General features: G+C 32.7%; 1 protein-coding gene across 4 annotated transcripts; it reads left to right on the top strand.

The window, feature by feature from the left end:
* The first annotated feature begins 19 nt into the window (after positions 1-19).
* Positions 20-22930, top strand: Ints12 (integrator complex subunit 12). Of its 4 annotated transcripts, XM_058583791.1 has the most exons (9): positions 23-158; positions 556-669; positions 8553-8717; positions 9598-9688; positions 10049-10201; positions 11911-12098; positions 13564-13723; positions 17305-17451; positions 21053-22930. In XM_058583791.1, exons 3-9 carry the CDS (start codon positions 8668-8670, stop codon positions 21635-21637), a joined length of 1374 nt encoding a protein of 457 aa, XP_058439774.1. In that variant the 5' UTR covers positions 23-158; positions 556-669; positions 8553-8667; the 3' UTR covers positions 21638-22930. The 4 variants fall into 4 exon arrangements, with proteins under 4 accessions (XP_058439773.1, XP_046315164.1, XP_058439774.1 ...); XM_058583790.1 differs by lacking the exon at positions 556-669 and having other exon boundaries at positions 20-158; XM_046459209.2 differs by lacking the exon at positions 9598-9688 and having other exon boundaries at positions 24-158.
* The last annotated feature ends 1104 nt before the right edge of the window (positions 22931-24034 follow it).

Consider the following 24034-nt stretch of genomic DNA (forward strand, 5'->3'; position numbering starts at 1 on the left):
GGAAGCCGATGGGTTACGTCACTTCCTTCTGTCTCACTGCCAAACATTTCCCTCGCCTCTGCTGCGGGAACCTTTGTTTTACCTCTTTCGGAGCCAGCTGATGCGCGGACCGGTTCGAAAGAAGCCACCGGGAACGGACCGAGTGGCGGGGCGGAGCGGTGAGTTATGACGAGGGACTTGCTCCCAGATGCCTCTGGGAGGCTCGAGACCCCCTCGAGGGGCGTGTGGGACCTCTGTGGGGTCTTGGTGTTCTCGCTTAGTTAGGGTAAACCTCGTAATTTGCTGGTGGAAGCGTGCCCCAGCCTGATCGCTCTCCCCTTAGAGTGAACACTACTGCCTCCTCCGAGGGTGTTGTGGACTAGGGACCCAGCTCAAGGGATTAAGTCCTTGGAACTGTGTCTTGGTCCTTAGAGGGTTACAGTGACCTCTCTGTACAGCAATTTAATCATCATCTGGTTCCCATGTCAAGGACCTTCCCCCGTGCTAGGCCCTCGGTGTGTTTTGCTTGATCAAAGGATTGACATTCGTTTTTACTTGTCTCCTGCTGTTTTTCAGCTTCTCTACAGTTTGACTAATTTGGGATTCGGGGCCTTTTTCGCCTGTCCTGCGTTTCCAGACGTGTCTCTAAAGCGTTAATGTAATTCAAGGCTGAGTACTCCTTGGAGGAATGTAAGGGAGCATCTTTAAAAGAATATTTATCGAAAAGGATTGCAAAAGCGTTGCAAAGACATGAACAGAAAGATTTCCCTGACCCGTCGTGAGATAGTAGCTGTAATATTGCATTCTGCATGAATTGAGTCATTTTTGTTTATCTTGTGCACATGCAGATGATCAACTTTGAGCTGATTCTGAGATTATCATGTAGGGTGGAAAATGAGGTCTAGGAAATAACATTTATATTTATTTATAACTACCCAATTTTGATTGGACAAACCCAGAAAAAAATGACATTTAAGCAAAAATCTAGTTCTTTGATTCAATAAAAATGTAAAAGCACCCGTTAAATTCCAAGAACAGAGAAATAACTGAACAAAAATCCCTTCTCTCGTGAAGTTTACCCTTCAGTGGCATTAATGAATTTAAGCCAAGTGAAAGGTTAGGAAAACAGCATTGTAGATAAGAACATTGTACAAGTTCCTAGTCATACAAGAGGCGGGTTTTGTTTCATTTTTTTAACATTTGGTTTTGTTGGAGGCTGGAGTTTCTTTTTTACCTTTTGCTGAAGTGACCTGGGAATGATTAGAATTATGTAGGAGAGAGAAGATGGTTATACTTTGCTTTGATCACTTAATCTAATAATTCTATATCCTTTCTTTTGTGATAATTTACAAAGAAGCAAAAAAAATAGTAAAAAAAAAAAAAGTACTCAGTTTTATAGGGATAATAACACCTGTGTGAAAAAGAATGTGGCTCAAAGTAGAAAGTCCTGGCACCATGAAAAAGTATTAAAAGATACCTTAGGAAAGAAACTATTAAAAGAATTTGGGATGGAAAAACATAGCAGATTCCAGAGTCTTCATGAGAAGTAATATTTGAACTGGGTGTGGAAGTATATTGATATAATATTGATAGGATGTGGAAGTTAAATAGGTAAAAAGCTTTCCAGGCAGGGAAAAAAAAAATAGTATTGGCTCTGCTGTAAGGAATTTCTGGGTCTAAAGAATGGAGGTCTTTCATGTCAGTTAATGAATTGTCTTCTAAATGCCAGGCCAAGAAATTTGGGCTCTATTTTGAAGGCAATGGGAAAGCTTAATTTTTCAGACAAAAATAAGAAAAGAAAAAGAAAGCTGCATTTCACAAAAATTAATGTGGCAAATATTGAAGTTAAGGAGAATAACTAGATTATTGGTATAATTCAACTAAGCTAATTTAGACCTCTGAGTTTTAGTAGCAGCAGTACAACTGAAAAACAACACATTCTGAGTCAGAACCTACAGGATAGGCCGGCTTATAGTTTTGGATATAAGGAATAGGAAAAAACTCAATGAGAGAAAGATTTAGACCTCAGACCTCATTACAGAGAGTTATATCATTTACTTAAATAGAGTACAAGTTAAGGAACTTTTGGGAGAGATATTCATAATACCAATTTTAGTTTTAACTGGGTTTGAGATACCAATAGGGCATCTAGGTAAGCATGTCTGCTAAGTAATTGGGCATATGAGGTTCCAGTTTAAGAGAGATTAGAGTGAAGGAAAGACATATGAAATAATCTGTCTGGAGATGATAGTTAAAACATAATATCTATAAAATTACCAAAGAATAAGTTGGTAACAGAAATAAAGTAGCTAAGGATATAATACTTGGGCAATACTAAGAGCAATAGAAATGAGGCAATGAGCCACAAAATAAGTAGTTAGAGGTACAAGTGGAAAAACCAAAAAAAAAAAAAATGAATATAACAGAACTTATAGTAGGAGAAACTTTTCTGAAAGAGAAAGTACCGAGCTTATATTTACTTGATCAGCATTTACCGAAGACCAGCTGTTTGCCTGGCATTCTGGTAGACACGGAGATTACAGCAGTATGTAAAACCTATCCAACCCTCAGAAAATTTACATTCGATTGAGAAATATAGGTATCATTTATATGATTAACACTGATGACTATTACCAATAAATATAGAAAGTTTGGGAGCCATACAATAGTAAGACTTCTAATTTTGTTGAGGAAATGAGCAGGAAAAAAAACACCCTGAGACTTGAAGGATGACTAAAATGTGGTAAGGCAATCTTTTTACTAAAGCACTGAGATAAGAAAGGTTATTATATATTGGAGACTTGAAATAAGTCATGTGGCTATAACAGAGTGAGAGTAGCCTGAAATAGAAAGTAACATTTAATAATTTTATATTTTGTGCCATATACTGTTGTAACTGCTTTAAATGTAATACCAGATCTTCATGTAAGGCATTAGAGACCTTGTTAAGAATCTTGTTCTTTAACTTTGGACCATGAGAAGTGATCAAAAGTATTTTTAAATAAATGAAATGAAAAAATTTGAAGGAGGACAAGAATGGTTATGGAGAGACCAGTTAGGCTATTGCACTGGGCCAGATAATAGATGATGATAAGTTGAGTTAGAGTAGTAGTAGTAGTAGGAATTGAAAAAGATAGATGGATTTGAGATATATTTAAGAGGTTTGGTGATTGAATTTGGGGGTAGGAGTTGAAGAAATGGAGGAATTCAATCTGATTCCCAGTTTTCATGCTGTTACAATGGGGTAAATATCATTTGAGAAAGGTAATACTAGAGGAAGAACTGATGATAAGAAAAGAGTGTATGAGAGGTTTTATTAGGAATGTGTTCATTAGGAGGTCCCAGTGAAATAGCCAGGTCAAGCTGGCAATTGGATCTTGTAAGAGAGCCACAGGCTGGAGAAAGAAATTTAAAATCATTGGTAAAAGACTGTTGTAGATCAAATGATCTAGGGTAGAAGCTGTCAAACTATAGAGTGGATCAGACTTGCCGAAGAGAGTTTAACACAGATTTCTGGCCCTCTCAGAAAAAAGAATTTTTTTTTCAGTAGGTCTGGGAGTGGAGACCAGAAGTTTTCATTTCTAATATATTTCCAGGTGATGCCTATGCTGCTGATCCGGACAACATGTTTTTGAAGGAGTAGACTAAGAATTCCAGAATCTAGCCTTGAGGATCTCATTTTTAATTGAAACAGGAGGAGCCTTTTAAAAAAGACTGAGAAAGAAGCAGAAGGGAAAAATTCTATTATATTTGCTGAAAAATGACTTTGGTAAAAGCATTTTCATAGAATAGTGAGGCAAAGGTCAAATTGTAGAAATTGCAGTCCAAGGGGAAGGAATGAATAAAAAGTGCAAAAAATAAAGATGTTCTGAGGAAGTTTGCTAGAAGACAGGATAGGCAAGTCTCAAATAAATTTAAATGCCACTAGAAAGAAAAAGTCATAAATAATAAAAAATATTATAATTTATAGCTCAAGGCTCCAGAAAGTGTAAGAAAATATAGGATCCAAATACAAGTGGCATTGTGTAAAGAACCATCTCCTTTTCTATCAGGTGGAAAAGAGGAAAGGATGGGTGGCAGGAAGTTGGTTTAATTCCAAGTGATAGCTTCTGCTTTCTCTGTGAAATCAGTGAGGCTATCTACTGAAGTAGAGATGCACTTTTAAAGAAAATGGAAAATGTATAACTGGTATTTGTAGGAAGTGGGAAAGGAGTTTATCAGGGAAACATGATAGGATTGATAAATTGTATTGAGGGCCAAGATGAAGTTGGTGACTCTGGAGATACAGAGTATATATGTTTTCCTCTCAGCTATACTTAGAATTTTGGTGTAGACAGGGAGAAAATAACTGGGTGGTGTCTACACGTAGGTAAAACTACAGGACACTGAGGCAAGGATGCTTACAGTGCTGGCAGAGTTATTCAAAGGTTAGACTATGCAATGTAAGGTGGATAGGATATAAAATAACATACTACATTAAATCAAAAAGGATAATAAGAAGTAGAGAAAAAGATCATTGTTTAGTGATGGGTATTTTGTATTACTTATATATATTTGCTATAGAATGATCTAATAACTCATTCCTAGAATGATCTAATAACTCACTCTTACCAACACAACTGCTTTTATTTCCCTGGGTCATTGACAGTTTTTAAAGTGTTAAATATTGATTTCTACATTCTCTCCCCCCCTCTCTTTTAAAGCAACACTTAGGTTTCTAAATTAAGCCTTCATTTAACATATTAAATTTCATGTTTTGTTTTTCATGTATATAGGACTTTGTTTTCCTCAACTTTAATGTACAGTAAAAATAATATGGTTCTTTTACAGTGTACATTAGTTATAGGTTTTAAATGTACAGGAAAGGAATTGTATGGAAGTAACACAATTTGGTATAACTCAAGGAAAATGTCTTTGGAAACAGCAAAGAACGTACTCCTTTATGACTTCCTTATGACTATGTATATTTGCCAGTAACAAGGGAGAATAAAAAATAGAGAAGGCAATAGAGATAGGTGGAATAGGTAAAAAATTAAAATATAAAAGATAAAACACATAACCATGAGTATTTTACTTTAACCTTAACCGTTGTTTCCTGTTTGGTGAAGAAAAGAAGTTGGGCATGAAGGTGCCAGTAGGCAGAAAGTGCAGGGAACCAAAAATTGGAGGCCTTTATAAATTCAAAGACCAGGTGGAATGGGAGTAAAAAAAAAGAAAAAAATAAATAAATTGAGAAGAAAGGTTGACTTGTTACCCTGAGGAAGTTACTGATTTAAGGCTATGGAAAAGAGTGGTGGAGATGGTAGTCAAAAAGAGGATTGATTGTAGTCAAAAAGAAGAGTACTGTGACAAGTTTCAAATTTTACTGGCTGAAGATAAAGCACCTTAAGGTTGAAATTCTAAATAAACTGAGTGTAGAAGTTGGAGAAGATCATTGATAGATTCTCAGTTGTCAATGATGATGGCAGGGAGAGAGGAATAAGAGCCTAGTGCAGATACTTTATATATTATTAACAGTGAAGATGCCGATGTGAACTTCAAGAGATGATAAATAATAGTCATGGACTATTTTTCTAAAAGAAATAATGTAAAGTAAGTTCTCTGTAGACCTCTTTTTTACTCTTGAGAAGGAACAAGACAAAGGAATACTGCCTTGGTGGAGGTTATAAGGGATGTAATGTCATTGAGGAAGTGGTGAAAGTAAAGAGAGATAAGGAGTGTTTGAGGAAAAATGGAAAATGTAGGGTAATAGAGTTTATAATTAGTAGGAGCTAGCAATGAAGTTAACGTGGAGAGGCAGAAGAACTGAGCTGAATGAGAGCACTGGAACAATTTTGAAGTAAGAATAGTTTGTACCTTAAAGCAACTATGATGTATAAAGAGGAAAGGGGTTAGGGAAATGGATGGCATTAGAACAGATTATGCTAAGTGAAGCTAGCCAATCCCTAAAAAACAAATGCCAAATGTTTTCTTTGATATAAGGAGAGTAACTAAGAACAGAGTTGGGAGGAAGAGCATGAGAAGAAGATTAACATTAAACAGGGGTGAGAGGTGGGAGGGAAAAGGAAAGAGAAGGGAAATTGCATGGAAATGGAAGGAGACCCTCAGGGTTATACAAAATTACATACAAGAGGAAGTGAGGGGAAAGGGGAAAAATAAAGGGGGGGGAGAAATGAATTACAGTAGATGGGGTAGAGGGAAAAGATGGGAGGGGAGGGGATGGGGGATAGTAGAGGATAGGAAAGGCAGCAGAATACAACAGACACTAGTATAGCAATATGTAAAACAGTGGATGTGTAACCGATGTGATGCTGCAATCTGTATACGGGGTAAAAATGGGAGTTCATAACCCACTTGAATCAAAGTGTGAAATATGATATGTCAAGAACTATGTAATGTTTTGAACAACCAACAATAAAAATTAAAGGAAAAAAAAGAAGAGGAAAGGGGAAACTGAAAGTTGCTAGATAGACTAGAGCAGTGGCCTCCAAAACTTTTTCCATTTATTCCATGAGTTAAAAAATTGCGAGGGTCTGTTTATGTGTATGTATGCATATATATGGCCAATTACATGCATCACTCTGTATATTAATAGCTTATTTTGTAATTAAAAAATAGAAATTTTAACATTTTCGTCCACATTGTATACTACTGGACTTGTGGACATGTCTGTAATTAGACTGGGGTACAAAGCCTGTTAAGTTGTGTAATTATAGAATTGTATATAAAGAACTGACTCCAAAGTATAAATATTGATATTTATGATTTCTTATAATTTATGTGCTGTTTTCACCTGATTTTAATATAAATATTTTATCTCTTATTATAGAAATATGTAAAAATAGTTTGGTTCCATCTTTTTTAGCATATAAATTTAAAATAATTTCTTTCTAGAATACTACAAGGTTTCTTTTAGGTATCAACCCCTTGGTCAGTATTCAGTAAAACAGATTGTTCTAGATATAATAAATCCCTATTCCCTTTACTTATTAGGCTAATAGAAAGGTAAGGTTGTGTTCCCTTTGTACATTCTGGAGGAGTGGCAGGTTTATACCTTTAATCATGGAAATTGTACTGAGGAGTTGTTTTTTCCTTAAAGTATACATGATCCCCAACTCCATGAGTAAATTTTAAAATAAACTATCTTTTCCTACCACTTTATAGAAAAAATATATATAATAATACAGTTTTAAGCAGTGACAAGCTGCTTTTCCATTTTGTCAAATCCTTACTAATAAGACTGTTTGAACAGTTACTTTTTTTCTTATAGTATTGGCCTTTGGACTCCTTTGTAGAGGTGATGTAGATGATACTTTGTAGAGCACAGAATTTGACAATAACTTTGAGTTTATCAAATAGATAAATAATGCCTTCTTGGAAACTTGAAAAAACCCTAAGGGTGTTTGCATGTGCTTCCTGTCAAACATGACGAGGGAAGTAGAAGGAAAATGCATAAAGAGAAAATTCATTTTTGGCCCATGCTTTCATATACCATGATTCAACCTACAACAAGCTTTAAATGGTATTTTAAGTCCCTGAAAAATGGAAGAATACTGTAGAATCGCTGACAGACCCTTAACTGCAGTGAAGCTAGTGTGTTGCATTATTATAATATTAACCTCAAGGATAGAAGAGAAGTTCAAGCTGTAGTATATTGATCAAAGGATTGAACACACAAAAAAATACATTTTTATTTTAATAATTCTTTGCCTGGAGAGATATTTGAAAAAGTGACAACCAAAAGTGGAACCACCTGATAGCACTGTTATTAACTAAAAGCAAAACTTTTTAATGTTTTAGAATTTTCTAAGCCTTTGATGTATGTGTTCAACTATCTCAGCTTTTCTTTAAGCTCCTTAAGACACACAACATTGTAGGCTCTGTGAGATATGTGTAGTAGATATGGAGCAATCCCTCAGAAACCTTGCTGTTTAAAAAAAAAAAAAATAAGGTTATTACATGAGATACCACAATCTAAATGTGAACTAATAAAGTTTTTATTAATATGTTTTCTGAGACAGTCAATATTTGGGGCAGAGCACCAAGGAAGTAAAAAAAAAAAAAAAATTGAGGTAAAAGTTGCAGTAGTTACTTCTGTAGCCATCAATTAATGCACCTTTTAACTGTTGCTCTCCTGTGACCTGCCTGCTCCCCAACCCCACATGCACACTAAATCTTTGTTTTTATTGTAGAAATAGGTTTAAGAGGAGAAATTTTAATATGTAATAAACTTGGCCTAAATTCAGTTAGTTTCCTGTGTGCTGAAACTATACATGTATCTTAAAACACCTAAGAATGCGCTCTGTAGCATGAGGGATATAATCAGCACTTAAAATTATGTCAGGGATGTAGATACATAAAAAAACATAACACTGGTTGTTCCAGATGAAAAGAATTAAATAACACCAGTCAGGAATAAGAAACTTTTATCTGTAATAACCTTTTGGACATTTTAAGTTTTGTATCATCTTCACAGTATTATCTACTATAAATAAAAGAACAAAATGTATAAAACTTTGACTTAAGTCATTGTACATTTTCACTAATTACTTCTACCTCTTTTATTCCTTCAGGTGTTTGCAATGGCTGCTACTGTGAACTTGGAACTTGATCCCATTTTTTTGAAAGCACTAGGTTTCTTACATTCAAAGAGTAAGGATTCTGCTGAAAAGCTAAAAGCACTGCTTGATGAATCCTTGGCTCGGGGCATTGATTCAAGTTATCGTCCAACTCAAAAGGTACCTACATAAATTTAAAAAAAGCTTGGAAAGAAATTTGTAACACTTGTAGTAGTATAGTGGTAATATTTAGACTATCTCACAACAATCTCTGCCATGATATTCTTTCTTTCTGGCATGAAGAAGTTGTATTCTTTGACTTTCTTCCCTTAAGCTTTCAGGGAACTGTTAAATCACACAGAAAAGTTAGTTTGGTCTAGGGAATATTCTGTTCTACTGCCTGATGTGTATAGAGACCTACTTTTTCACAGTTTACTTCAGTTTCCAATACTTTATGATCAGAATTTTTTTAAGCTTCTAATTATTCTCTTAATGTTTAGGGACAAAAATATAATAAAGTAAAAGGATAGGGGTTTTTCAACAAAGTAAATTAAATATGGACATCTTAATTTAAGGGAAAAGAGTAGGTATGGATGAAATCAGATGTATAACTCCAGTCTTGATAATAACAAAGCAGCTAGTGTCAGCCATTATGTAATGAGAATATATGTTTTGGAACCAGAGAAACTTTTTAAAATATAATTGTATAATGATAATGATAACAGCTTGAACATTTACTGTGTCCCAGGCGCTTTGCTGAGTGCTTTATGTGTTTAGTTAATTTCAGTTGTGATAATGATCTTTTGTAAATAGGTATTGTTTAAATGTTTGACATAGGTATTGTTTAAAGTGTTCCCCACATTTTATAGTGAGGAAACTGAGAAACAGTAAGTTCATTTCACACAGACTCTGATTATTGGCAAAATGAGAATAATAAGATTTCAGAATTGTTAAAATTATGTTATCACCTAGAGTAGTATCTACCTGGCACATCATGGGCTCTATGTGAATGACAATGCTTATTGTGTTCTTTAACACCTATTAAGACATTCTTTCAAAGTTTTCAGGTCTGGGAACCTAGATACCAGACTGAGAAGGGGGAGATAGAATCACAAGATTTGCCAAAGTTCAATCAGAATCTGAAGCTCAAGGTGGGGTCATGTCCCAGGCTCAGTGCCTAAGTTTCTCTAGTATATATCTTTGTAATCACTATCTTTGTAATCACTTTGTAATCACCACAAAGAAATTTGGGGAAATGATGGATATATATGCATTTTATTGATAGCAGTGATGGAGTTATGGGTGTGTACACATGTCAAAATTTATCATACTTGAAGTATATGCACTTTGTATATCAATTATTTCTCAAGTCCTTTAAGAAAAGTATGTTATATTGGCCATGATATCTTAGTTTTTAACTGAAAATTGTTTGGATATATTATCTGTTCTTTACAATTTATTAGTCTGAATATTTTATTTAATTACTGTTATTTTTTTATTTTATTCTTTAGGATGTGGAACCTCCCAAAATTTCAAACACAAAATCTATTTCTATTAAGCAAGAGCCAAAAACATCATCCAGTCTTCCTTCTGGCAATAATAATGGCAAAGTCCTTGCAACAGAAAAGGTAAAGAAGGAAGCTGAAAAGAGACCTGCTGATAAAGTAAGATTTTATTTTAACTTAATTTATGAAAGACTAATTCAGATGTTTCATAGGCAAAAATAATGCTTTGCCTACTTCTTTTACATAATATTATGTATAGATACAGAATAACCACTCAATAAATATGTTTTGATTGCTATAGATACTGAATTTTTGAAAAATGAGTAAAATTTAGAAGCATTTCTCTTATCTATTTACTGAAGTCATTGTCAACAGATATTTGAGCCCTAGGGGTATAGTAATTTCAAATGTAAGCTTTACTCCATAATTCAGAGATTTTGGATGGAATGGTTATAAAGAAATAAAGATAGAAAAGAACCAGGTGCTGTGGTGCATATCTGTAATCCCAGCTGTTTGGGAAGCTGGGGCAGGAGGATTGTGAGTTCAAAGCCAGCCTCAGCAATTTAGTGAGGTCCTATGCAACTCAGTGAGACTCTGTCTAAATAAGATATAAAAAGATCTGGGGATGTAGCTCAGTGGTTAAGTAGCCCTGGGTTCAATTCCCAGTACAAAAAAAAGAAAAAAGAAATGAATAAAGATGTAAATGCCTAAACATGAATTTTGTTACCTAATGGTAGCACCTTAAATATAGATAATTCTTAGATTGTATATTTTGGATGATTTCTGCAAATAGTAATTAGAATTTTAGTAATTAACAAAATAATTACACTAAAAATATTTTCAATAATTTGCCCTCAAAGTAGGGGCATACTTAATGCATATTTTCATACTTTTACTACATAGTGACTGCTCATAAACTACATGATATTACTTTTTGTACTTTTAAACTTATACACATGGTACATACTGTGTATATATGTCCTCTGGTGGGGGAAAAAGTTATTCTCCACTCAACAATGTGTGTTAGAAATTTATATCAATGCATGTTGATTTAGATATTTATTTTAGCTACAATATAAAATGCATTCTATGAATAAAACAGTTTATCCATTCCCTTCCTGATAAGCAGTTAGGCTGTTTTTCCTTTTGTTTTTATAATGGAGCTTTCTCCTTATCTCTTTATGGACATATTAAATAGTTTTTTAAAGCATTATACCTAAAGTGTATGTAGTAGGGTTTGTACATCTTCAACAGTACTATGCTTTGCCAAATTGCTATCCAAAGTGGATGTATTAAATTTATAATCCAACCAAAAAAGTACAAGAATTCCAAATTCTTCACATCTTACCAGATTTTAATTTTTGCTCATCAGGTTTATCTATAATATTTATGTCTTGAAGGAGCCAGAATTAGCTTTAGAGCAATGAGTTAAGTCTTGGTGGCTGGTAAATAGCTCATTATTTACTTTTTCTCAATGTATTTTAAATATTAGTAGTTCATGATTTAAAATATCTAAAATAAAAATAGCCTTAATAGTGCTATTATTTATCAAAGCATCTTTATAAGAAAAAGAAGATAGCGTAAGTAAATTCATTTGAACTTCCACAATTTTTTGATAGAATGCCAAGAGAAATACAGATATATACTAAACTGTTCTGATTTATTTATTTATATATTGCTATTTTTATATGCTGATTATAAATTAATTATAATTCTTTTACAAATCTTTAATGTGCATATCTGCCCTTATTTGAAAATATCTGTAAAACAGACTTGATCATTGCACACTGTCCATCTTATTTATCAGTGATTTAAAGTTTGTTCTAGTATTACTTTCATTATTATTTCTGATTGGGTACTTTTTATAGATGAAACCAGATGTCACTGAAGGAGTTGATATTCCAAAGAAACCTAGACTAGAGAAACCAGAGACACGATCCTCTCCCATTACCGTCCAAACAAGCAAGGATTTAGCTATGGCTGATCTTTCTAGTTTTGAGGAGACTAGTGCTGATGATTTTGCCATGGAGATGGGATTGGCCTGTGTTGTTTGTAGGTAAGTTGTAGCTTGCCACAGATGATGATTCTTCTCTTTTTTTTTTCTTTTTAAGAGCAAACATCTTCCACCTCTCCTCTTCCCCCACAAAATCATTGTAATTAATGGGTACCTTCTTTTTTGTTTTGATTATTTGGGAGTGAAGAGGAAATAATAGATTATAACCTTATGAATTATGTCGTATGGCAATTTCAAGATGTTAATCTTGAAAATTATCAAATTTTTTATCTTCTTAACTATAGCTTCTTTAATCTGCGTGTTATAGTAACCCTTTTTTTATTCTTGGATTCTCGAGGGGAAGTGATCATTGCATATTTCTGAGAAAGAATCTATTCAGTTGTAGACTTAGTTACCTCCATCTTTCTTTTTAGAAAGTATATGTCACTTTTTCCTTTCTGAATTATTGATAGCACTCATAAAAATAAGCTGATATATATCATTTCCTAAAATACCATTACATCTTTTTCTAAGAATAGTGGAAATGAAAGAGGCATGTAGGTTATATTAAGTGATGTTTAAAGACTTGAATGCATAGTTATACAAAACAGATAATTCTGCTTAGTATAAAACCCATTTCAAAATCAGAAATAGCTTGATGTCAGGGGTTAGTTTTAAGTGTTAATTGTTTTCATCACCTTACAACAAAAAAAAATTGCCATCTTTGTTGCTATTTACTTAATAAAAATGTTTTCATTTGAGTACATTGAGACTGAGTAAGCAACTGTATTTTTGTGATTCTTATATAAAATAATTGTGCTTCTAAATAAGGTCATTTGTGAGAACTTCATTGTTTTCAAATATGTTTTTTTTATTTCAGCCTTTACTATGAAAGTTACTATTTTATAAATAAATGGTAAAGTATTAATAGGGAGTGATTTAGTTAACTGTAACCTTTCAAGAGACTCACTATAATAATCTGTATATGTAATGATAGATTTTTGTGCTATTAGAACTTATTTTTTTTTGGTACATGTATTACTTCATTCTATTCATTTGATCAAACATTTATTGAATGCCCCATGTCTACATAGTGTTATGCTAAGCATTGCAGATAATTAGGTTCAGTTTTTACATTTTGGTAACTCATTAATGATGATGACAGAACAATTTAACAGCTAACTATCATAAAGAAATTTAATAGATAACGCTGAAAAAGAATTATGAGACTGTTAGAGTACTGGTCAAATTCTACTACCTTTTGGGAGAATGAAAAAAAAATGGGAAATGATGAGAATATAGCCAAACTTAATTAGTAAGTCCTATATATTTATTGATGATTGGGCGTACACTTTTAAAGAAAGAAAGTGTTTTTGCAGGCTAAATATTGGGATTTATAATTTTTGTATTTGGTTTTCTGGGTTTCTTTTTTGTTTGAATATACTAAGCTTTACTGGAACAATCCTGCAATGACTTTAAATTGTTATATTCAGAAAGGTATAATGTTTAATGGTATATTTTTTCTTAGACAAATGACAGTGGCATCTGGTAATCAATTAGTAGAATGTCAAGAGTGCCATAATCTCTACCACCAAGATTGCCATAAACCCCAGGTGACAGACAAGGAAGTGAATGACCCTCGCCTGGTGTGGTATTGTGCTCGATGTACCAGACAAATGAAAAGAATGGTAGGAATCATATTTTTTTTCTATTTAAACTGTCTCTCATGCTTTTTTTTTTTTTTTTTTTTTGATATGTGCTTTCAGAATAAAAATTTGGACATTTAACATTGAAAATAAAAATAAGCTGATTATTTTAATGTTTGATATATAGTATATTTGTGGGACTTGTTTTCTATGCCTGAAAATCACATTACATGCATTTTTCTCTGTTCAGATTTTAACTTATTCTAATATAGATTAGCAAGATTGAAGACTCACTAAATATGAACATTCCTTATTTATGTCAGTGTATTTATAAGCAGCATATAATACAATAAAGCAGCATGAAAAGTGGTAAGATAAAAAGCCTCAGTGTTTGTTGAGTCTGCTAAGAAAATATGTCTATATCTAACTGAGTTTAAACCACCAAATTTACAAGTTGTATGCAGAGGCAGCATCTATTCATGAATCTTTATCTTTCCATCTGTGTGTGTCTGTTCCTTAATCTTTTCATTCTCATTTTCTCTGGCCATTTATCTCATTTTCCCAAAGTACTTTCTGTTTTTACTGTTCACTAACATAACTTGTTATATTGGATAGTTTTCTTTTATTTATTTAAAAAGTAATTCATTTCATAATTTTCCCTTTAAAGAAATTAAGAAGTTGCTATGTAATTCAATGAGTTGTCTCTCCCCAGGTCTTTCTTCTCATGCCTTAGATTAAGAACTCTTGGTAGAAGAGATTTCCTGTCTGTTAAAGGCATTTCTACATAAATTTCCTTGACTACCTATTTCTTCTTAAGCTCAAAAGTTCTTAGTTAAAAATAAAAGTTCCAGATATTCATTTTGTGTTTAATTTGTTAATCAGAAATATGAAGTGTTTTTATTTATTCCTGTAGAAAGTAGTAAAATTTCAATTGTATTCATACTTTTTATTTATAATAGTAAATATCTTTGACATGGTACAATTTTTTTGTTTAATCTGATTTTTATTTAGTTTATAAGATACTCTCTAGTATCTTAAACAAAATTTTTTCACATGAGCACTATAGTGCATTTCAGTATATTGACAAGAAATTACCAAGAATTGATAATTGTCAAAAGAATGGGTAACAGTAATCTATTTTTAGTATATTTCCAAAGTTAAAAAAATTGTTTCACTGTAACTTTCTTAATTGCTAAAGTAAACAATTTTCTCCCACATATTTATATCAAATCTGTATTTATGGTTCTAACCCTCTTTCTTCATGAGGTTTTACAGCTGACTAGATATCCTATAAGTCCTTTAATTTCAACGCCTTTAAAATTAAAATTGTTCTCTTCTCTAGTTTTTTCCCACAATTTACCTGAGTTAGAAAACATTCTTGATGTTCTCTTAGTTCTATTTTAGTTTGTTTGCTAAATTTGTTGATTTTACCTCTTACATATCTCTGTCTCTTCATTTCTCTTATTATCCTGTTCCACAACTCTGTCACTGTTTATTGCAATAGTCCCTTAAAAGTTCTCTTTGCTTCCCTTCAACCTATTTTATTCACTATAATATTTAGAATTATTCATCTAAAATACTTAACCAGGGGCTGGGGGGCTCAGTGGTAGAGCGTTTGCCTTGCATGTGTGAGGCACTGGATTCGATACTCAGCACCACATAAAATAAACAAAATAAAGGTATTGTGTTCATCTACAACTAAAAATATATATAAAATACTTAGCCAGTCTTATCTAAGTAACTCAAGTAGCTCTCACTTACTTATATGAGTTTATACTCTTTAGGGTACATATATGGGCCCTCTGTTTTTGAACCACAGCTGCCCTTGAAGCCTTCTCTCTCTCACTGCTTCACTATATACCAATATGCTCTGACCTTGCTAGATTAAGTGCATCATTTCCTGAATATCTGAACTTTCATGTTATGTATGTTCTGTTTCTAGACATCACCTTTTCATGTAAGTAGTGTTTATTTTTATTTGCTTTGCAAAGGAAATGAATGAATTACATGGATGAGATGAGGTTTTATTCATTTGTGTAGCATCAGAGCAAGAACCCAGGACAGGACACTTACATTCTGTTGTTCTCATTCTAAGATAAGTAATATGGAGGAAATGTAGATCAGTACCAGAAATCAAGAGTCATATTTCATATTTTACCACATATAGTCTTCTAACATCCTCAATAATACTCTTAATCGAAATATTGCTTTATAAGTAATGTTTGAAGGTAGATGTACTTTGATGTGGAAATTTAATATAAAAAGAAGCATTAATTGAGACTTACGGACCAAGATTATGTGGTATGCAGATGATAGCAGAAGATGATGACACAAGAAGGTTCAAACAAGGATAAAATAGGTCAAACTTGGGCTTACAGAATGGAGACAAATTATTGACAATTTCCTCGGTATTGTATGGACCTGTGAGTATTGTCCAAGACTGTGGAATAGCTGACTGAGAGTATCTTTTCCCATACAATATTAGTAGGCTCCTCTGGATTGTTTAATTATGCTTTGTAAATAATGATGATGAATAAAGAATAACAATTATTATTGTTGCACACAATCTATACCATACCCTTTGCTAAACTCTTGTGTAACCGTGATTCATTCTCATAACCCACCTTTGAAACAGATGGTATTATTCACTTGGCAGATGAAGAGAATGAGCCTTTTAGAGATTTACATGTTTTCCCTGAGGAAACATAGCTTAGGAAGTAGTGAGCTGTATTTTAATCCTGCTTCTATTTGACTCTAAAAGCTGTGCTGTCAAGCACTGCATCATACTCTTTACACAGTTATTATTATCTACCTATAAAACACTAAAATAAAACTGAAAAATGATTAGAATTTATAGGAGAATTTAGTAGCATGTTTAGTTATAAAATATAGGAAAGAAATTATTAGACAAAATAAACTGAAAATGCTTAGAAAAGAAAAGGCAATGAAATTCTTTCTTGATAACATAGAAATTTTTATTTATGAACTTTCTGTAAGGATTTAGTTCACTTAGTTATGCAATGTAGGAAAAACTCAGAAATGTTCGTTGCTTATCAATAAATTACTTCCCCCCCATTCTTTTTTAAAATCATATAAATGATCTGAGCTTTTTTTAACTTACCCTCTAACTCAATGACTCATGCTTGAACCCCAAGAAGAAAGCTCTTAAATGCACTTAATGACAAATAAAGCTAACTGGTTGCTTATGTGATTGGCCTTTCAAATGCATAGGTTTAGCATCAGTGGATTCAACCAACTACCCAATGGATCAGAAATATTGATGGGGAAAAATTATTTCATCTTGAACATGTATAAACTTGTTTTCTTTGTCATTATTTTCACAACAATGTAATATAATAACTATGATTATTTCCAAAACAATACAACTAAGATTTCTAATGCTTAATATTAATACTATGTAGAAACTAATGAAATGTGTCAAATTACTAATATGATTATGATCATAAAAATAATTTGTCTTACAGTCTGTATTTTCAGTGTTGTCACAATATTTTTAAAAATATTTACCTCTATTTCTATTCAGTGATTAGTCCTATGACAAATTTCATGTTTTATGCATTCAATTAAGATTTTTGTATTAATTTAATACACTGTTTTTATAGGCTCAAAAAACTCAGAAACCACCACAGAAACCAGCCCCCACAGTTGTTTCTGTAGCTCCTGCTGTCAAAGATCCATTGGTTAAGAAACCAGAAACTAAACTCAAACAAGAAACAACCTTCCAAGCATTCAAGAGAGCAGAAGTCAAGGTACATTCCATTTCATCTTAGTCTACATTTATATCTTAATTTATTTGACTAAATAATAGTTACTTAATAAGAAATTTCATTAGAAACTTTATATTTTGAATTTAGATTCATTACTATTAGGAAAAAATCATTATTTTATCTCTACTCTCTTTTTGTCACAAATAGGAACAATCTGTGATCATTTCAAGATGACATTTCTTGTTACTTTGTGTAGTTAGATACTTATTTGCAGCAGGAATTTTGATCAAATTCTAAGTACTGCAGTAGCAATAATTTTATACCTTATAGTACTTGAACTGAATATCCTCTTAATTTTTTTTTCCTCTACTCATTGGGTATCAAGGAAATTTTCTTACATTGTCTTTTTTTCTCCTTTATTATCATGAATTTTCATGGTACCTACTTCTTATACTAAGGGTTACTGTCTAATGTATAACACTTTTCTCATTCCTAGGTTTGCATTACATTATTTATTACTAATATTCTGGAATTATTATATCATAGAATAAAATAGTGTTATTAATAAGAATACTTTTACTGAGTTATATATTCCAATTTTAAGCGTAATACTAAAGATATAGGAAGAGAATATTAGCCCTAAATTTTCAAAGATGGAATCCAGAAAATCTAAGGATACTACCTTGTCTCAGTAGCTATGAGTAGCAAATTCAAGAATCTTGGTGTGATGAAAAAGGTTATCAATACAAGGTACTCTGAGAAAGGTGCTAATATTTATTTGCAGATCATTTTTTATTTAAATTTACTAGTGAAGAGTTGATATCCAGGGGATATTCATTATTGGTTTGTCATATAGCAATTTGGCAAACTGAGATAGGAAAGAGAAATACTAATTTATTAAAACTAATTTGGGTTGCTATATCCAGTACTTACCATTTTTTAATAATTTTTATATTAATCTGTTATTAACATTTATTTTTATGAAATCAATATGACAAATCAGTTAAAGTCTTGGCTTTCATTTTTGTCTGCTTATGAGGTTTGGGTGTTTTATGATTAAAATGAATAACTTTACTATGAAAACATTTTGTTGCCATTTACATGTAAAAAAAAAAGGCTGTCTAACTTCAATAATGACAAGAAAAGTATTGTTAAAAATATTTGAAAAATTTATTTTTCATACTGAATAGTAAGAAAATTACTTGGTTTCCATGTTTCTCTTATTTTACTTCTATGTGTCCTGATAATATTATAAGCCATCTGTCATTGTGCTAAAAAGCAATACCAGGCAGTGGCACCATTAAAATAAAATGCCAAACACATAGAACTTGCTTTCTTGTTTATACTTTATCAATGTTGTTCTTTTTAATTACTTCAAGTGGGTTTTCTTTGGTGAAGTTTGTTGAAATATCACTTAGCCATATGGCAGACAGTTTTATGTTTAATAGAAAGAAAAGAGAAAAAAATTAATCTTTTAAAAATGAAATTAAAAACTATACTACATCTGTGTTCTTTTGCTTTCTTGACTAATTTTTTTTCTTATTACCAGTATGAATTCCTCTAGGAATTTATTTTTTATGTATTTTTCCTTATCAGGATAATCTCTTAAGATAGTTACCATACAGTATTATTACTTAAAAACAAATCTTAATCATTTTTCAGAGCATGTGAACAAAAGTCTGGACTCCTCCTCTTACAAAGCAAAGATCACAGAGCATACTGTTTGGTTACTTTTCCATTGGTTAACAATGTTGCTGTATGCAGTGGCACACATCTGTAATCCTAGTGACTTGGGAGGCTGAGTCAAGAGGATTTCAAGGTTGAGACCAGCCTCAGCAATTTAGCAAGGTCCTAAGCAACTTAGCAAAACTGTGTCTCAAAATAAAAAATAAAAAGGGCTGGGGATATAGCTCAGTGGTAAAATCCCAGGTATTAAAAAAAAAAAAAGAAGAAGTATATATGTAAACACCAAACATTATCTTGTAAAAGCGAAAAATGTTTTATTAGTTCTTGCAGAGTTCAGTTCTAATATATAACCTGATATATTTTAAGCATAATAATAACAGTTTTTTTAAAGTAGGATATTTTTTATGAGGCTTTACCCGTTACTTATGTGTGACCCTAACACTTTGGTGAGATCTTTTAATATGAAGGTAGAATATCATTAAGAAGTTCAATTCAATCAAGGTATGGTCTAATTCTCTGATTATACCATATTCAGGAGGCTGAAGCAGGAGGATCACCAAATTTCAGGCCAGCCTTAGTAACTTAGTGTGACCCTGTCTCAAAATAAAATGGATTCAGGATGTAGCTCAAGGCAGCACCCCTGGGTTCAATTTCCAGAAACAAATCAAAACCAAAAATAAAGAAGTTCAGTTCAAAATAATTTGAACAAAATATAAAAGTACATTTTTGCCCAAAGTGAAAGTGAAAAAAAAATTGTGAACAAGAGCAATACATATTTAGATTGTGGCATTGGTATCACCATGAGCTTCTTATTAGCCAAGTTAGGGAGTTGGTAGAGTAGTTGAAGTGGTATATACCCTTAAGAAACATTTGGGAATAATTTAGACCTACCTAAATGCCACCTGGCACCTTATGAAGCAGTTGATAGTATCTTCTCTATGGAAGTAGAAATCTTTTATGTGATAATTTGTAATAGAAATGTCGACAAATCATGACACTAAAATCATGAAATATTTTTATTTTTATCTATTTTGTATTTATTTTTTGGTACTGAGGATTGAACTCAGGGACACTCAACCACTGAGTCACATCCCTAGCCCTATTTTGTATTTTATTTAGAGACAGGGTCTCAGTGAGTTGCTTAGCACCTCACTATTGCTGAGGCTGGCTTTGAACTCTCAATCTTCCTGCCTCAGCCTCCTGAGCTGCTGGGATTACAGGTATGCACCACCATACCCAACAAGATATTTTTATCTTAATATATTATAAAAATTGTACACTGCCAAGTAGTTAACTTTTGTACACTTGCATGTATTTTGCAGTGCAGTAGCTGCTACTCAAAATTTGGTAGCAATTTTTTTTAAAAAAACAAAAAATGGCTTTAGAATCTATATGTAGCTATTTCCTTTCTCTCACACATTCATTCAATAAATAATTATTGACTGAAGTTTTATCTGAGGCATCTTCCTCCTGAATGTTTCAGTTGTGAGCGTTATTGTCCACCAAGAGTGGATTCAGTTTTCGAAATGATTCACAAGTCATTTGAAGCAGAGTCTAAAGAATGAGGTGTTTTTTTTCTGAGCTAGGTAATACCTTTTCGGGTTTAAAAAAAAAAAAAAAACAAAGTTAAAGTACTAAATTTTATTTTCTTCTCTGATTTGTAACAATCTAAAAGGAATTCCTTGTATTTTCTTTTGGAATCATTTAACAAGAATATGGCATTCAAAATTTTTTGTTTTACAAATTGTGACACTCTCACTAACTATGGATAAGTTTTGTTCTGTGTGTTTTTTCAGATCAGTTTTTTAAAAAAACGAATTTTGTGTTACTATTTAAATTTTACGAACCATTACTTTTGTATAAAATGACTAAAAAGTAAATATGTTATATATTCAAGGATACTATATAGGTTTTGATTATACTTGGCTCTAATGTAATGTTTATTTTATTTTTTTAGACACCTCCAGTTATTTCAGGAAATTCTTCTAGTACCAATGTTTCCTCTTCAGCAACTAGTGGCCTAACTGCGTGGGCAGCTTTTGCAGCCAAAACTTCCTCTGCCAGTCCATCAACAGCAAAATTAAGTTCAACAACACAAAACAATAGTGGAAAACCTGCTACCTCATCAGCCAACCAGAAACCTGTGGGTTTGACTGGTCTGGCAACATCATCCAAAGGTGGAATAGGTTCCAAAATAGGTTCTGGTAATAATAGTACACCCACTGTGCCATTGAAACCCCCTCCACCTCTAACCTTAGGAAAAACTGGCCTTAGTCGCTCAGTTAGTTGTGATAATGTCAGCAAAGTAGGTCTTCCCAGTCCCAGTAGTTTAGTTCCAGGAAGTAGCAGCCAACTAAGTGGAAATGGAAATAGTGGTACATCAGGGCCCAGCGCAAATACCACTAGCAAAACAACTTCAGAATCCAGCAGCAGTCCCTCAGCATCCCTTAAAGGTCCAACTTCACAAGAATCACAGCTCAATGCTATGAAGCGATTACAGATGGTCAAGAAGAAAGCTGCCCAAAAGAAACTCAAGAAGTAATATGACCAGCAGGCTTTTATATCATTTTACCCCAAAGATACAAAAGTTACTATTAGGATATAAATTGTAATACACTGTAATTTAATAAAAATCTTGGTTATCAAATTTCTATTATTTCTTACCTTAAAATATTAAATATTATTTAGCAAAATATGAAAATGTTTTAATTTTAAATTGGTCCTTCACATTTTTTATTTTATTAATTTTCATATTGTGTAAAAATAATGGGTAGAATGACTAATTCTTGATGAGAACTTCAGAAGATGATAGTATATGCAAATTTAAAGAAAAAGAAATAGTTCATTTAGCAAAAAGCCCAAGAGTTGATCCTGCTGAAAGTGGTGCCTTGCAAGGGCAGGGATGACCCAGTGTAAAGCTTTCTTGTTCTTCCCCCAATATTCTGAGTGCTCAGTGTCTATTATCAGCATCATTTCAACAGATTCCCTCTCTCCAATTTTTTCATCTTTTTTTAAATTAATTTTTTGTAATTAACTTTCCAGATTCCTCTATTATATCTTTGCCTTTTTAATAACCTCCTTTCAATTATTTCAGAATCTATTTCTTCCAATAGATTGTGTATACTCATGCCCTTTTGATAAACAGTATTTTTCTCACATTACCCACTTCCTTCCATGTTGCCAGTGTAATACATGCATATAATATATAGCCAATAAATTTTTGAATATTGACTCATCCTCATTATGCACATTCCTGAAAACTGAGTAAAATATCTATTTCCAAGAGTCTTTGTGGATAGGAATTTATAACTTGTTTACTTACAGTTTCTTTTTATACCATAAAAGAAAAGGAAGTTTTCACTACTCAAAAATGTGATAGCATTTTATCTAAATTTTATATAAAAGAGGCTGCTATACAATGATTAATTCTTGTCGATGTTTTGTACATTGTTAAGTCAGAAAGTGCTTATAGTTTTGATTTCTTTGTCCACCAAGATTTCATGTGTTGGAAGCCCAAGGGTCATTAGTAGGAGGTAGTAGGAGGTCCTTAGGTCATTGGGAATACTATTCTGGGAAAGGATTAAAGTTCTCCTGAGGGTGCTAAGCTCTCACAGAGTGTGCTATTGTGTTATAAAAGCCTGAGCCTGACTCCTGAATCACTCTCTGGTTTCCTGTATTATGAAGTAATCTCTCCCTCTAGTATGAACTCCAATCATGATATCATCCTCCATGAGGTGGTGCAGCCAGGGGATTTGTTGTGAAAGCCTGTGACATAATTTTGGACTTTGAGTCTCCAAAACTGCAAGCTAAATAAACTTCCTTTCTTTATAATGTTGCCCAGTCTCGGGTATTTCATTATAGCAATAGGAAAAAGTAGCCAGTATAGAAAGTGTGAAGGCTCCAAGTTGTTGCCTTATAAACTAACAAATTAGCTTCCCATCATTTTACATATATAGAATGACTTAAGACAGGAAATTTTCTGGACCAGAAAAACTGTCTATTATTCCCAGCAAAATATAGCAACCATTTAATAATCCATGTATACCTCATTTCTTCTAGAAAGTATTAATCCAGCAAATTTCCGCATTTAGAAAACTGTGAGTATCATTGTTTTATCAACCTTCAGGTGTGGTACAGAATTTTCATTCTGTCAACCACTGATCTCAAACTCTTAATCCCTAGGTTTTTCTAACTTTATTTAAAATATATTGATAAATTATCTCTGTGAAGATAAAGCTTTTAAATTAAGATTGCTCTTTTTCTAGGAAAAGATTATTTTAAACTTTTCTCTTAAATAATGGTAGTAGATTATAATAAGAATCTAAGAATCCATACATGGAGTACAACCCATTCCAATCAGGATCCCAATCTTGTGGTTGTATATAATATGGAGTTACGCTAGTCATGTATTCACATATCAGTATAGAAAAAATTATGTCCAATTCATTCTTCTGAATTTTCTGTTCCCATTCCCATCCCCCTTCATCATTCTGTCCCTTGTCCAATCCAATGAACCTCTATTCTTCCCTTCCCTACCCTCCCTTATTGTGGGTTAGCATCCACATATTAGAACATTTGGCCTTTGATTTTTTGGCACTAGCTTATTTTACTTTCCATGGTAGTCTCCAATTTCATCCACTTGCTGGCAAATGCTATAATTTCATTCTTTTTTATGCCTGAGTGATATTTCATTTTGTATATATACCATATTTTCTTTACCCGTTCATCTGTTGAAGAGTAGCACCTAGGGTTGTTCCATAGTTTAGCTATTGTGACTTGAACTGCTATAAACATGATGTGGTTGTGTCACTGTAGTATGCTGATTTTAATTCCTTTGAATATAAACTGAGGAGTGGGGTAACTGGGTAGAATAGTGGTTTCATTCCAAGTTTCTGAGGAATCTCCCTACTGCTTTCCATACTAGTTGGGCCAGTTTGCA

This window comes from Marmota monax, unplaced genomic scaffold, assembly GCF_021218885.2.
Source record: "Marmota monax isolate L192 unplaced genomic scaffold, Marmota_monax_Labrador192_F-V1.1 WCK01_AAM20220418_F8-fsc00002, whole genome shotgun sequence".
Classification (NCBI taxonomy): Eukaryota; Metazoa; Chordata; class Mammalia; order Rodentia; family Sciuridae; genus Marmota; species Marmota monax.